This window comes from Aulonocara sp. 'chitande type north' Nkhata Bay, linkage group LG11 (genome assembly GCF_057382095.1).
Source record: "Aulonocara sp. 'chitande type north' Nkhata Bay isolate Kocher_YH1m ecotype deep benthic linkage group LG11, A_spYH_male_GT1.1, whole genome shotgun sequence".
NCBI lineage: Eukaryota > Metazoa > Chordata > Actinopteri > Cichliformes > Cichlidae > Aulonocara > Aulonocara sp. 'chitande type north' Nkhata Bay.
The window spans coordinates 16,335,017-16,350,318 of NC_141354.1; the positions used below are offsets into that span (position 1 = coordinate 16,335,017).

The window sequence follows — 15,302 nt, forward strand, 5'->3', positions numbered from 1 at the left end:
ACACATTACCTGCATGTTTTTCCTCACTCACAACACAGATGAAACCATCTCTTCTTTTAAGCGTCTCAGTGCAAACCTTTGTGGTTTCTATCTCTTCCACAGCTGTTCCGTCAAGTTATTATCTCCAAAAAACACTTGAGTTGTGTTTTGTATTATTTGAGTTTTTTTGTTTTGTTTTTCTTACTTGTTTTATTCAACTTCCATTGGGTATTGCGAGCTCTTACAGCATTTTTATATTTGCTGATGTTTTCTTGAGTCACAGTGTGTTTGACTTCTCAGGGCCACCATACTTTGGGCCAGGTTTCATCTTTGCTTTGTGTTGCCGGCTTTGTGTTCATAAATAAAAACTAAAACAAAGATGACATCGGGATATGGATAAAAATTAGGATAGGAATTTGAGTCATTGTGCGGGTCTGTAGCCTAAAGTTTTTATTTCTGACTGATAATTAAGTGACAATGTGTTTCAGATCATTTTGTGGAGTAAAGCAAAAGCAATACAATTGCTTTGTCCAAAAAGTAATTTAGTAGCTTAGTGCATTGAACTGAACTAACTGTACTGAAAAGACATTCCATCAAAGTTGAGTAGGTAGGTAAAGCAGTGAACTACCATGTAATCTTACTTATGTTGGAAGGAAAATAATAAATAGAAGCAAAGACTGGAGTTAAGATGTTTAAATGTACATATATACATTACAGCTGTTACAAGTAAAAGTTATAAATCTGTATTTTGAAGCCAGAGAAATGCAAAAGACGTACTAGCCCCCGCTATGGCAGAGTGGAACAATGATGACAGTGATGTCAGTGATTTGGTACAATCCTAATCCTCTGTAAAGGCATGATGACAGCGCCATGCCCAGTTGAAGACTGTAGCCAAAGTTGTATGAGTCAAGCGATCAAGTTTCCATCCTGAATATTTGTTTTTCTGCTTTTCTCCAGGAGTCCTTTTAGAGTTTCAAGTTTATCCCCCCCTGAAAGATACTCTGTCCAACTTAAAGCTAAAAATGATGAAATCGGGGCTCATGTTCCTGTAGTTACACATTTTGTTTATCTTATTTCATTACCACCGTAAAAAAAATCATATTGTAATAGTATTACCTATCATCCATCAGTGCTTTTAAAATGTAATTGATATGTAACGCATTTTTGTGCCATATAAATGCATGCTAATGTCATGTATAATAATGTAGGACACATTAAACAACACACTGATATGGCTTGTTAGTGATTTCACTTGACAGCTGCTTTCTTTTAAAAAATAAAATAAAGGTTTTGCATAAAAAGGTGCAGTTTGACAGCATGTAATGAAAATTAATAACACATATTAAGGTAATGGGCTTAGGGTAGAGTAATACAAGGACACATTTATAATGCTTAATCATACAGTTTTCCAGAAACACTGCATTGCAAAGCCAATAAATAAAACAAATAATACTGTACACGGGTCACACAATTCATTTGTTATTTCCTGAAGCTTGAACATTTCACACTGATTTCATGAATTCAATGTGACAAAGTTGTAGCACCACTTGGAAGGAAAGCCACATCGCGCAGACTTATCCTGTCACAGAAAACATATGCATCTGATGATGCAGTTGATTTGTGCTCTGTTCTTTTTTTACTTTTACATGACAACTTCCATGGCAACTGCCCAGCTATTAAAGAAATACACATTGATTAGCATGTCATTTTTGTTCTCTTTTTTTTAATTAAAAAAAATTAAGCTCAAGGCAAAATTTATTTATACCTTTATCGTCTCTTTGAAATGTCCCTTTTCATTAAGAAACCACAGATTGTCAATTCATCAGGGTCTGCAGCGCAGACCAGGGCATATCACATGTTGCGTGGCAGCGCTTGAAGACGTCTTTCTTTGTTGGTTTGCCATCGTTGGCCTTTGGTTGACTGAGAGATGCTGAGTGTCCTGAGTACAGATCTTTTCAGCTACAGTATATAAACAAAGCTGGGATTTTTCAGTTTCTTTTAGACATGTCCATCCTATTTGCTTTAATCACGATTACTATTTTGTTAGTTCCTCCACATAATTCTTGTCTTTATTTGTTTTTTCCCGATCACATTCCTGTGTAGTGCTGTCAACATCAAGTTCTTGTATCCAGATGTCCGGCATCGCAGAGAGAAAATGAAGAGCACTTCCAAAGAAAAGGCTTTGTATTTCAGTGCTCGCCACATGCTTAAAACCACAACCATGTTTTGCAGTCTTTTGACTAACTACCTATCTGCCTGTACAGCGGACTGAGTCACGTCCTAGGATTATAGGTTTGAATTTGAACATGACTGGCAGCACTGCTTGCCATAGAACTTGTGGTTGCAGACTCCATGTTGGGGCACCAGGTAACACCAGCTGAAGTAATCCTTACATGCAAGTTCTGTGTAAAAAGAAGAGAAAAAAAAAAGTGAAATTCTTTTTCTTTTTTGGGAGATCTTTTGAGAGAATAAGAGCACTGGTACCTTTCTTCTCAGGTTGTGGACAGAAGTTGGTATTGCAGGCCTGGGACACTGCAGGTTTGAGATGGACGGCACAGCCGGTGGAAGGTTTCTCTTCCGCCAGACACTGGACCGCCCTGGCCTGCACTCCTCCTCCACATGTCACCGTGCACTGCGGAGAGCGAAGCAACAAGGAACGGATTATAGATACTGTGAATCTCCTTTGTGCGACACATTCGCTCCCTCCTCTTGTTTATATTACCAAAGTGGAAATTCTGCTGATACCTGAGACCAAGGAGACGAGCGCCATTCTGGCCGAGGTGGAGGGTGGGCTGGATAGCTCCGATGATGCGTCTTCCATTGGTAGTGCACTGATTGTGTTGTGCGGACAGGGCATTCAGCCAGGATGCAGGGCTTCTGAAGCTCTACTATGGGTTTGGGAACATGGTGGCACTTCTTGGGAGCAAGCTCTCTGTATTTTCCTGCAGTGTCCTTTATTATGAAATAGAGAAATTCACTAAAGCTATAGATGCCATTATATAATAAAGAACCTCCAAAAAATCAATTTAGAAACACAAAAGCAAATAATTAAAATAATATTAACAAATTGGAATTTAAAGAGAATTTAAATGCAGCGAATTATTATGACACTGAAAAATGACCTTTTGCTGTGTCTGATCAAACACACACACAATACACACCTTCTCTGCACACTTGATGAAGCGTGCCTGATAGCCACGACCACATGTTACTGAACACTGGATGTGGAACAGAGCAGAGACAGAGAGCTTATTCACATTAGCTAAAAATACATTTAAATACTGCATAAGTGCTGTTTTATTCATTTTAATTTCATACCTCTTGCCATGTGGAGACAAACCACTGGACCTTGCGTTGTTTCTGGCAGCGTCTGATGAAGCAGGAATCCTGACCAGCAGGTTTTGGCAGGCCTGCGCACTTGCTGTTGGGCAGCGTGTGTGCCTGGGCACCCGGGTTAGAGCTCACACACAGCACAGTCCTCTTCTTCAAACCATTGCCACACTTACGCGAACACTGCCAAATAAAAACAAACATGATATCTGATTGCATTTAGGTATTGGAGCAAAGCTTTCTCTTAATTAATGGCTGATCAGTTGGTTTAAATGCTACAGTATTAACAATCTTTGTTATCATAGTTAGGTCCAAACTGTCATGTTATATTCCAGCATTGTCAAAGCCTTGTTATGTGTTACACACATTTTTATCATCCATTAACAAAGACATAAAAATGTAGACTAAACTGTTTTTTTGAGAATTTCTTTCCATTTTTTCCCCACCTTCTTTCAAGCAGAAGGAACAAATTTATCAAAATTAATTGAGGGTTTGACATATTTAATTTAGCTATTACCTGGCTGGAAATGTCACATGCTAAACATCTTAACAGGCCAGCTATGCACAAATAGCATTTCAGAAAAGCTGCTATACAGCATAGTCACCACACAATGGATTACTGTGCTTTACTGCCTTAATAATTCCTTTGAGGTACTCCAGCAATTCCCTCAATATCCTTTTTTTATTCTAGAAACAGCTAATGGGACAATCTAAATCTTGAAGTGATTCACTACAGCCAATAAACACGGGGCTGTGACGCACTACACTGTGCCACAAGCTACCAGGGGGAGAGCGAACTGGACACCACTTGTGCCATGTCGTTGACGATATTTGGTGTAAAACGGCAGTTAAAATGTTACACTGAGACAAGTCACCACACAGAATGTATAGGATTTGGACAGAGAACAAAACACTGGAGGTCTCAGCGGGCACATTCATAGTTTAAAGCCACTGAGATCACTGTCATAAAATGTGGTGAAGCCATTAAAGCCAGGGCGAACTTCACAACACAATGTGCAGAGCTCTTTAGGGCTTACTGGGCGAGCGTAAGGGGTTTTTCAAGCTGTGTTCTTCAGCAGCAACGTGCCAGCAGCGTAAACAAACAGCATTAAAGTTTCACACTCTCACCTGCGACCACGACCCAGTTGTCCAAACCGGTGGACAGCTGTGTGTGTTGCAGGTCTGCTTCCTGACCGGGGACGGCTGGGCACAACGAGAGTCAGCCAGGGTGTCCACGTCAGTCTGGCTGGTTCTCTGGACACACTGGACCTGCCGAGTCTGCTCCCCTCCTCCACAGCTTCGGCTGCACACCCCCCACTCTCCTACAGACCAGCTGGGACAACACAACGCAAACCCATAGAGTCAATACGCACAGTTTCTCGATCAGTTAGACAAGTGTACAGGAATTAATGATAATTATTGTTATTGTGGTATTGTTATTGTGATAATCACTGGTGTATTATGGAATCCATCTATGTTACCAGTATACAATCTGTGTGTTTGCCAGCAAAAAAGCAGTTGGGCAAAAAAACACAAGAACAGGCTCAGGAACAGGAACAGATTTACCCTTGAGTGGTGATTTCCACCACCCTAATTTCCACCATAGTCCACACTAGAGTGTAAACACGGCACAGAAATATTCACGCGTTTCAACACAAACACATACATATGGCAGGGAGGACATTTTAATTAGCTAACGATACTGAAACTGGCTAAATTGTGTATAATGCTGCTGTTTTCCTGCTCTGTCAGTGCTAAGTGTATTTTTATCTTTAATAACTTACCATTTTTTTTTATTATTTTATTTTTAAAATAATTTTTAGCTTAAGAGAAAGCCACACAGAATTTCACTGTGCTATGTATAATGACAATAAAGATCATCCATTCATATAATAGCATCTGCAGAAGATTGTCGAATCTAAGACATTGCAGACATGCAATGTTTCAAAATAAATCTAAACTAAATTTAAACTAAATCTGATATAAATTTTATATTGTGCACGTCATTATGGTTAATATGGCTTATTTGTCAATATTCTAAATATCATGTACAACCAGAACGGCCGGGGGCTTTAAGCTGTAAGTTAAACCTCTGCAATATTTTAACCCCCCTCGCCTGGCTAAGCTGAATCATGACTAAAACTAAACATCACCACCTATTTCTTTTGTACATAACACAGTTCAGTTTATACTATTTTAGTGCATTTTTCTTCCAAGACTGCGCCTCAGTAAAATGTGTTAAGTTGCCTAATCCTCAAGCCTTCGCACTTTCTTAAAGTTTTGTTGCATCGCTTCCAAATGACCCCAAACTAAGGGCACAGGCAGCTCAATCGCTCAACACACACTCTGTTATCCTTTCTCTAACTTCGCCCCAGTATACCCACCCAGCCTCCTACGATTTACCCCAAACAACCCAAAACATTGCTGTCAGCACACTGAGCTGTGTATATTAACAGTCTAAACTTTATTTGCAGTAATTTGGTGCATCACTTGCTTGGAATGCTGCAGAAGGTCAGTGAGAAAAGCTCCAGAGGGCATCATATGTGCACTATCAAATGTAAATAAAGGCAGAAGTAGAAAATCTATCTGGTGTTTTGACATGTCATGAGGAAGATACACACTGCGGTAATAGCAAATGGTGGTTCAGGGGGAGCGAAAGCGGCATGTAGAGATGAAAGTTTCAATTCGCTTGTTTATTTTAAAAAACCGACCAAGTAATCAACACATATATGTAATACATTTAACATGTTGACATAATATTTATTAACCTTTGGCAAAGAAATGTGAGCTGAACTTTGATGGCGTCATTAAACACATAAATAAATGCAAGCGGAACGCCAACCGAAGCCTAAGTGCAACACACCCTTCAAGAGCAGGGACTTTTTTGGGGTTTGTTTCATTTTTATTTTTAGTTTCACAAGGTACAAAATTCAGAATATTGTATTTTTTATAAATATATTTCCATAAATACTTCAATTCCTAATATGCACAAGATTCCTATGTCACAGCATGCTAATTTGTAGTATAGTAGCTGATGTCACTCATTTAACATTTAAGAAAAGTTATGATGACATAAAATCACTTATTATGACATATTATCTTGGCTCTCTTACCCCTTCTTAGATATCCCTTCCTGCACAGGAAAGTAAAATATAGCCATCTGGCATACAGTTGGCAAAATATTTGAATGTATATATATGATAAAGTGCAAATTAAAACTTTATTTCATACTCCAGGGTATTTACTTTTACCATGTAAATATCAACACAATCACTTCACAGGAACGGCCATCGAAATAATATACTGTTTAATGCTGGATCAAGTTATAGAACACCTTGTGATCTTTGCCTCGGCTGGTATGAGTAACTGTGGTTGAAGGATGAGTAAGCATCATGCTCCCTGGACAGAAGCACAAGAGCTCAGGTGTCCTGTGGTGTGTCAGATAGCCTTTGAGGTCTAAATGACGCTGTCTAAATACACACTAGTGCATTAAATAACCTCTGACCAGTGTTTATAGCTTTGCCACTGTGCGTGTCTGCTTGGACTTTTACATGTATATATCACTGTGTGGGTTTTTTTTTTCAGTGTACACCAGCAGTGTGAGACAGAGTGATATCATGCTCTAAATGTGAGTGGGCATCGGAAACCTTTTTCCATGATGTAATGCTTGTTCGGTCCAAATCACTGGTTGCAGACACAGCAAAATTAAATAACTGCACGGCCTTAGAATAGGATGACATGTAGAGATAGACTGGTGACCACAGCCTGCTGGTCTACACTTGCATCCAAGTTGTGCGTGTTTCGGTCGGTCCAGCATGTGTTCTGCTTCAGATTCAGTTCATGCATGGCGAGGGCCCACAAACTGTAAAAGACTCATGCACTTTGATAACTTGAATAAAAGAAGCACACGCACATTTACAATTTTTAACAAAAATGCTTAATACTAGACTGGATATTTGACAAAAGTATAACTGAAACTAGTTTAGCTTGAATAAAGCATGAAACAGAACTTTGATAAAGTACAACACATTAATCAGGCAACTATATCCTATACATGTTATGGATGTTTAACAGGAAATCTGAGCATTGTATGGACGGCAATGGCATAAGAAGGTCTATGGAGGATGTAAATGCACAGGAATGCAGAGCAGGTTACACCGTAACCAACAGGAAAAATACTGTAAAGCCTATCTAATCTTATTAAGTTGAAAATATTTTGCAGCCACAAGAGAGCTCTCATTTTTAGAGTCCTTATTGTTATCTGAAGTCGTTTATACATCAAGAAATGTTGGGTTTTGCTCAGAACACTGAAAATCTGTCAGATGTTGCTGTATGTGTCTTACCAACACATGGTTCCCATGCACACACATATAAACACGCATACACATGCAGACCAGAAGCTCCAGCTTTAGATAATGAACGAGATAATCCTAAGAGACGGGTGTAAACTGTTGTGAGATTACTTTACAGCCTTTATTATCACTGCTTCCTCAGCTCAGTGTACACAGGCAGGTCCATTAGTGGCTAAACAGTACAAAGCAAGCAAAGGAGAAATAGATTATGTCAGAGGAGCATGCACATCTACCACGAGTGAGTAAAGAAGTGCGAGAGAGAGAGGGCAAATGTGAATCTGAACATATTTATAAACGACTTTTAAAAGATACAGACGGCAGAGAGACAGAGGAGCAGACAGACAGCGTGGAGAGTGGTTGTCATGCAGTCACAGTCTCACAAATCCCCGTTGAGAGATTGGAAGTGCTGTGGCCTGAGCACAACTTTGACTGAATGACAGCTATCCTTGGCTGACTGCTTGGTTGTACCAGTGTGGGGTTATTTTTTTTTTTTTTTGGTGTGTATGTGTGGGCGATTGCTCGGATAGGATGGGAAAGGTGATGGAGAAAGGGAAAAAAGGTATCCATATTAACGTATCCAACCTATTAGCTTTACGGTTATGGCCAAGCCTGAAGAAACATAAGTGATGGACACTGCAGACAGCGTCTTAAAGCAGTCTTTGTATGTGGATGCATTAGAAGTGGAAGAGAGGTCTCAAAAGGGATTTATTTCCCCCTCTTTCCAGAAACATCTAGTTTCGTGATGCCATTATGACCTATTTACCAAGAGAAATATAATTAGATTTTCCACTTTAAGTATGGTATAGAAACATAATACCCTACCTGGATTTCCATCATGTCTATACAGTTATCAGAAATACTTCATTTCAGTTGTGTTATTTCTGTGCAAAGGGAATACAGGAAATCATTGGGGAACGTAATTTAGACCACTCAGTGATTATTGTATCAATATAAACTAGAAATAAATGAATTAGTCAAGCTTGGCATAACATTGTTATAGCAAATATTCCATATATTCATCAATTTCTACAGTCCCCAAAGTTTTACATAGATTGTTGCCATTTCACAGTGGATTCCACATATGTTGTGCTTTGGGTTGTAAATTGATTGTATATTTATCAAACCAACACGTCCACTTTGATTGAAATTTTTGTATTGAAAAAGAGGCATGTTTCTTTTTAGCACGTTTGTTATTGGTTTCAGTTGTGTGTACTAAATATAAACCTAACAAATTAATGTTGAAGTACTTTTTGTTTCCTTTTTCCTTTAAAAAAAACTGCTTAAAGTACTGTTTGAAAGCTTGCTGTAGTGTTGTGTGTCTGCATTCTGATATACAATGAGCTCGCAGACACAGCGGGATGCATTTGGAAAGGTGACCCAGAACAACTTGCAAGGTCTTATGTTTAAGCTACTTCACAAAAAGGAGTCGTTTCCATGACTGATAGTGTTCCTTTGTGTGTTTCTGTGCAGGTATCATTTTTGACAATGTGTGATCATTGTTATGCTGAAAAATGAAGCTGTTGCCAACGAGACGCTTTCCAGATGGTATCGCATGCTGATACCTATCATTTTCACATCCAAATTTCAAAGTTTGGATTAATACTCTGCAAGACATGTTGCCACTGATTTTCAGTCCAGTTCTTGTGTAATTTGGCATATCTCAGCCTTTTCTCCCTGTTTCCCTTCCCTAAAAATGGCTTCTTGACAGCCATCCCTCCACTGAGACCATTTCTTATGAGGCTTCAGTAAACAGCAATGGATCATCTGAAGCGCAAGATGCATCGCTCTTTTCTTTGATGGATTTTCCCCCCCCGTTTCTTAAAGACATAACTTTGAGATGCTGTTCATCTGGTGTAGATGCTTTTTAGACCTGATACTTCCTTCTTTTGTCCTCTACTTGTCCAGTTTCCTCAGATTTTATGAGGACACACTGCTCACCATGCTGAGATATGCCAGTTGTTGGCTGATTGCTCTTTGGGAATCGCCTTGTTGGTGCAAGAACTACCTTATTCCTGTCAATCTGTGTTATCTTTGACATTTTCTAATAGAATCAACTAAATGATTATGTGTTTTTGTGACAGGCTGCTACTAACCAAGTATCTAAAGATACAATTTAAAATTGTTCTTTGCTATGTTGTCTGTTATGTGTAGATACAACACCACTTTATCCTTTGAGTTAGGGGCCTTTTTTATGCTTGAGTCGTTCACAGGTCAGTGTTAAGTGGCTTGAGGCCTGCAAGAAAAATAAGTGAAAAAGCAGCTAAAAAAATGTGAAAGACCAACAAAATCAGGGAGAACTATGGCTCAAGACTACTTTAAAAAATTACAACAATGTTTGGCTCCTTGGAAGAATAATCAAAAGAAATGATTGGTGGCACATGGCTTTCAGATACTAGTGTCGGTGCTAAACAATGACAAATCTAAGAGATGAAGGATGTTGAAGGCTCTGGCAGACAGCAATGAGGTGACAAGATCAAAGAGTCAAAGCCGTGTAGCATAGGAAAGTGGCTTTAGACATTACTATGGTCCCACGTGGATTCAAACCCTCCACGAACAGTAAAGCCATGAATGCACTTCACAGACCTTTCTTTCCGAGCAGACATGAGCTGGAGCTGAGGAACATTAATAATGGCTTCAACCTACTATGTAATGCAATTCAATGCAGCATTAAAAATGTTATTGGTTCCACCTAACTGAGAGGTCATCGTGTCTGTTGTCAGCTAGGCCTGTTCAATGCATATGAAGTGAATCATTTATAAACAGCGCAAAAGCATAAAGACAGTTTTGGTACCGCCATCTGTGTTGCATTTAAATTGTCAAGCATGTCACAGTTTTAAGATTTTGACTGCTTTCACACAACAACGAATAAACCATCCCCACGAAAATGTGGCTCTCCCTCTTTAACGGAGGCCGTAAGATGTGGTTAAATGCTTTAAAGACTAACCAAGCTTGACCTCGTTGAGACTGTTTTTCTTACCATGCTGAGCTTAAAATGCACATAATTAAATAACAAAAACACATTTGTCAGGCATTAAAAAAATACTCGGTAACAGTAATGACAGAAAACTCCAGGTGGAGTACAGAGGTGGCCCTCCTATCTTAAATTTTGGTAAACCTTTATTTAAAACGCCCCGCGTGTCTATGAGTAAAGACATTTTTTATCCTGGCTGGGAATCGTCTGCACAGCTGGCAGCGGTGTGCTGTCATCATAGCACCATTTTTTCCCCTGAATAGTGAAAACAAAGTAAAAATGACTAAATAAAATACAGCACATTACTACACATGATGATACAATAAACCACAAAGATACTAAAAAAGGCTGAAATAACAAAGCTCTGGGGGGACATGTGTTCCTTTTCTGAAGACTTATACATATTGTCAGCGCCATCACTGCTTTATGCGAGTGAATACGAGACAGTTTTGTGGTCATCTTGTAGCATTTTCCCAGGTTACCTGTTCCAAAATGGAGACAAATACAAGCTGAGCGAGAGGAAAATATTCAGGCAATGACAGAGCTATGCAGAGGAAAAATCCCCTTTTGAACAGCTGCTGGTTACTATAAAACACGAGATAAACGCTAACATAATTGGGATTCCATGATTTCAGAGTGGATTACATAATATCGATGCGCTGTTTAATACTGTATCCACATTTTCTTCTGCCTTGATAATTTTTTAAGCATACTTGGTAAACGCCCGTGAAAATGCAGAATGAGAGTGATGACTTCACAAGCAAGACGGGTTCCAGTGAAAAGCACTGAGAAGACGGGAGATGGGGCTAGTAGAAAGAATATGAGCTAACAGACTGCTGCAGTTTAAGACTGCTGGCGGCTCTGATTTTGAGGTGGGGTTGGAGTAGGGACACTGAAATTTGTCTTAATGAGAGGGTGAGAAAGTGTGGGTGGAAAAGAGCTTCAGAAGTAACTGAAGTCACCACCTTCTGCTGCCCTGCCATGTCTTCTGTGCAAGCAAGCCAGGCAGCAGCTGATGGCCACTCATTCTGCTTTTGGCAAAAACAACAACAGCATCATGCAGCATGATTGCATGCAAGATGTTGCTGTATATGTTGCATCACATTTTAGGCACACAAGCGCAGACACACCGCCCCTTGAGAAACACATTGCAGGCAATGCATTAGCGGCAGCACCACGACAATTTTGTTGACTTTGCTTTTAAAACTTTCTATGAAATGTATTAACTTTGAGGCTCCTGTCACATTATATTACATTTCATAGAAATACTAAATATTATTACAGAAAGCAAGCATGACTGCAACAAGGCCTTATTGTGCCCAACTGACCTTCTAGTTCTTCTAGTTCAAGAACTTTATGGAGAGTTCTCGTAAGGTTTTTTTTGATGGTTTGGTTTGGCTACTGCATGACATTTTTATAAATGTGGCGGACAAAGTCACAATTGCACATACAACAAGAGAATTTTGCTGCACGTGCACATGCAACCCTGACCAAGATGAGGTCAGTGTCCCAGCTAAATCCCTCTCTGCTCATGAATCAATGCACAGCTTGTCAGCAGCGTCCCCTTCGTTTGCAAGAACTTGGCTGATATTTCAAGAGCTAAGAGTGTTCATGGAAATGCTCACAATAGGGGCACAGAGAAATGGATGCCTCAGCAAAAGCCTAACAAAGCCTCTAGGTAAATTCTTTCGGTATTGATTTTAAGACAGACATGCTTTTATCTCTGCTAGCTAAAATGATCTTTTCATTCACAAAAGGTTTGAGTGCCAGTTTTCAGTTTGCATGATACAGTGTAACAAAGTTCAGCATTCTGCCTTAATAGAAACAACATTTAGGCACGGAAAGCCTGTCTGCTTTTAATCGAAAATAAAGTTTTTACTATCTTATTTATTTATTTTTTGCAGACCTCATTAAAGTCTGACAATGCTTTTCACAATGAGCACTGGAAATAATATAATCAGTTGGTCCCTGCAGTTTTAGTGACATTTGGTGATATTTAGTGATATTTAAATGCTTTGCCCCACCCTGTATGTAAATATCCAGTCTTAAAAAACATATCTATATATTCGAAACCATTTTAAACCATCAACGCAATCGCAAATTCTCCTGTTATTTGAAACCACTGCTGTTCTAAGAATGCCTTACACTCACACATCTTCTGGCCAGGACTTTACACAACATGACACTGACCAGAGCAGTGCAGACAAGGGAGGGACATTTCCCCTGTGTGTGTTCATATATATCTTGCCTGTCAACGGGTGAACCACTTCCGATGATGTCCACAGCAGGCCATGTTGACTGATCTTTGTTCCTCTTTGTTGGCTCTTAGCATCAGGGATACAGACAGTGACCAAACCACCTAAACGTAGCCAAGATCCTACAGAACTACACCCTAAAACCACAAAATCAGGAGTGGGTCTCACTCCCACTTTCCCTCAATATGTTTGTGCCACTCAAGGTGACCCCGCTGACATTTTACAACAACTGGGAAAGCCTGCTTAACCACAGCAATCTGGAAGTGCATCTCAGCTTATGATAACATTTCCTACTTCCCAATTAGTCTTGGGCCAGCATCCTGGTATAGCCTTGTGGGAAAAATATGCTCTGATCAGCAGAGTTTGGAAGTGAACCAGCATGTCCCACCAAAGAAACTGGCAGTGCATTTTGCATACCCCAATGCGCTGGACATCTAAAAGAAAAAAAGTTCTAGGTAGATCCTGATATGGCCAAAGAGCTTAGGTCCCAAAGTGATGATCCATGTGAATAGGTTTACAAGTTCTTGGCCTGCTGCATTAAACAAACACAGAAGCTAACCATTCCTGACAGTTGGTGGGGTTTTCATGCTGAACTGGATAAAGACATGAACAGAATATCCAGTGGAACTTCTCCTTCTTCCCTGTATCTCACACGCATGTTCTGGCCAAAATGTAAGTTATTTTTCATTTTGAAGTGAGGATAATGTCATCATCACAAAGCAGGTGCTTTAACGGGTTGGAAAAGGGTAAAACATATAGTCAGTCCTGCCTGACACTCTTCATTGGCTTTACTATGAGGAGATAGTGTGGGAACTTTGGAAGAAATTACTCAAGTAATAAACAGCTCTTCTGACAGAAATTGCAGAACAGATGTGTAGGTGTTGCAGACCAGCAACACGTGGCAGTGAGAAAGAGTGAAGGAGAGAGAAGGTGAAAAGGAGAGAAGCTAGGAAGATAGCAGGATGGGAGAGAGTAAGAACACCAGAACAAAGTAGACAGAATACTATTCGCTGCCATGTTTTTACCTTCAATAACTAGATGTGAGTATACTTGGCTGGAGGCCCTAAAGCTGATCCTCTAGCTACCTAAGGTGCAAACATGAATTGCACGCATGTAGAAAATGTTCACCATTTACAACTGAACACATTTTGTCCCGTAGCCAGAAGTAGACGCTGGCCCTTCCAGGATATGTCAACTGAACAACTGAATAATTGACAAAGCCTGAAGTCTTGAAGGGCCAAACATTGTGCTGTTTTCCATCCAAAATATGTATCTGGAAAATATGAGGAAAGGTCTGCACAATTCAAATACCATTTTTAATAATGTCCAGACTGAGAGCCATCTAAAACCAGAGCGCCGATATATTGATGAGGTCATTCACAATTTTTTTTAAAAGTCACAAATTATTTCGTTTGACTTGCATGAGTTGTGATGTTGTAACTACATAAAGTCATCTTAACAACAGAAGTCTGCATATGACCATAGTTTTGTCTCAATCTAATGGTGGTGCCAGATGGAAAGTTAGGAAAATAAGAAAGCGACTGCATTTAAACATGAATGTCTGTAACCCATTTAATGACAATCAGAAGTCACTGGGATTTATTTCCTGGATGCAGTGACTGCCTGTACAGAGTTGCATGGCTACCTGTGATATATGGGTGAACATGAAATCAGAAAGGAGATGAACCAAGCTGATTTCTACGAGATATGAGCTAAAACAGAGAAAAAAAAACGGTCAATCACACTCACACTTATGTCCAATTTAGAATATTTTGCCAGTTAACTTAAAATTTATGCCCCAGTCACACCAGTACAACCACACCCTTCTTGCTGTGACATGACAGTGACGACCAATGGACCATTTAACCGCCCCATCCAGTCGTAACACAGATTTTTTATTTTAGATGAAAACGTTGGACCGGTAGACCAACAGATATGCAGTTAGCCAAACGAGAAAAAAAAAACTATACATGTTAGAAAACCTACTCAAATTAATTAACACAATTTATAATACATGATGACTAGTGGGGATGATCAGCAAACATAACAAATACACATGAAAATGCTGAGGGTCTGACCTGGGAGGACACGGTTGGGTGTTGCAGGGCATCAATCCAGTAGCTGGTCTTGATCTGGGATTGCAGTACGACACATTCACCTGCACTTTCAAGTCTTTGTAGCATGCTGACTTGGTGTTCATTTGGCCTGCATAGGGTATAGATCAGTAAACATAGAAATGTTTAAAGAATACAGTTGTCATTTTGCGTCAATCTGCTATTTAACTACTATAAAATCAACAAAACTGCATGATGGGAGATGGAACCACACGTTCACCACTTCTACATATGTTATTCAAATAAATGTTTTTGTCTCACATGTGTGCAAAAAACTTAATTTGATTCAATTAACTTTACT

The 15,302-nt window shown here is 39.5% G+C and overlaps 1 protein-coding gene across 1 annotated transcript in view; it reads right to left on the reverse strand.

Moving 5' to 3' along the window:
• Positions 1–277: 277 nt before the first annotated feature.
• Positions 278–15,302, reverse strand: part of adamts16 (ADAM metallopeptidase with thrombospondin type 1 motif, 16) — a 53,186-nt gene continuing 38,161 nt past the window's right edge. The window contains exons 18-24 of the mRNA XM_086309912.1: positions 14,966–15,092; positions 4,438–4,642; positions 3,298–3,492; positions 3,141–3,197; positions 2,725–2,931; positions 2,464–2,611; positions 278–2,381 (exon numbers count right to left, since the gene is read on the reverse strand). Coding sequence (XP_086166038.1) covers positions 2,266–2,381; positions 2,464–2,611; positions 2,725–2,931; positions 3,141–3,197; positions 3,298–3,492; positions 4,438–4,642; positions 14,966–15,092 — 1,055 coding nt within the window. The 3' untranslated portion in view covers positions 278–2,265. The remainder of the gene's footprint in view (positions 2,382–2,463; positions 2,612–2,724; positions 2,932–3,140; positions 3,198–3,297; positions 3,493–4,437; positions 4,643–14,965; positions 15,093–15,302) is intronic.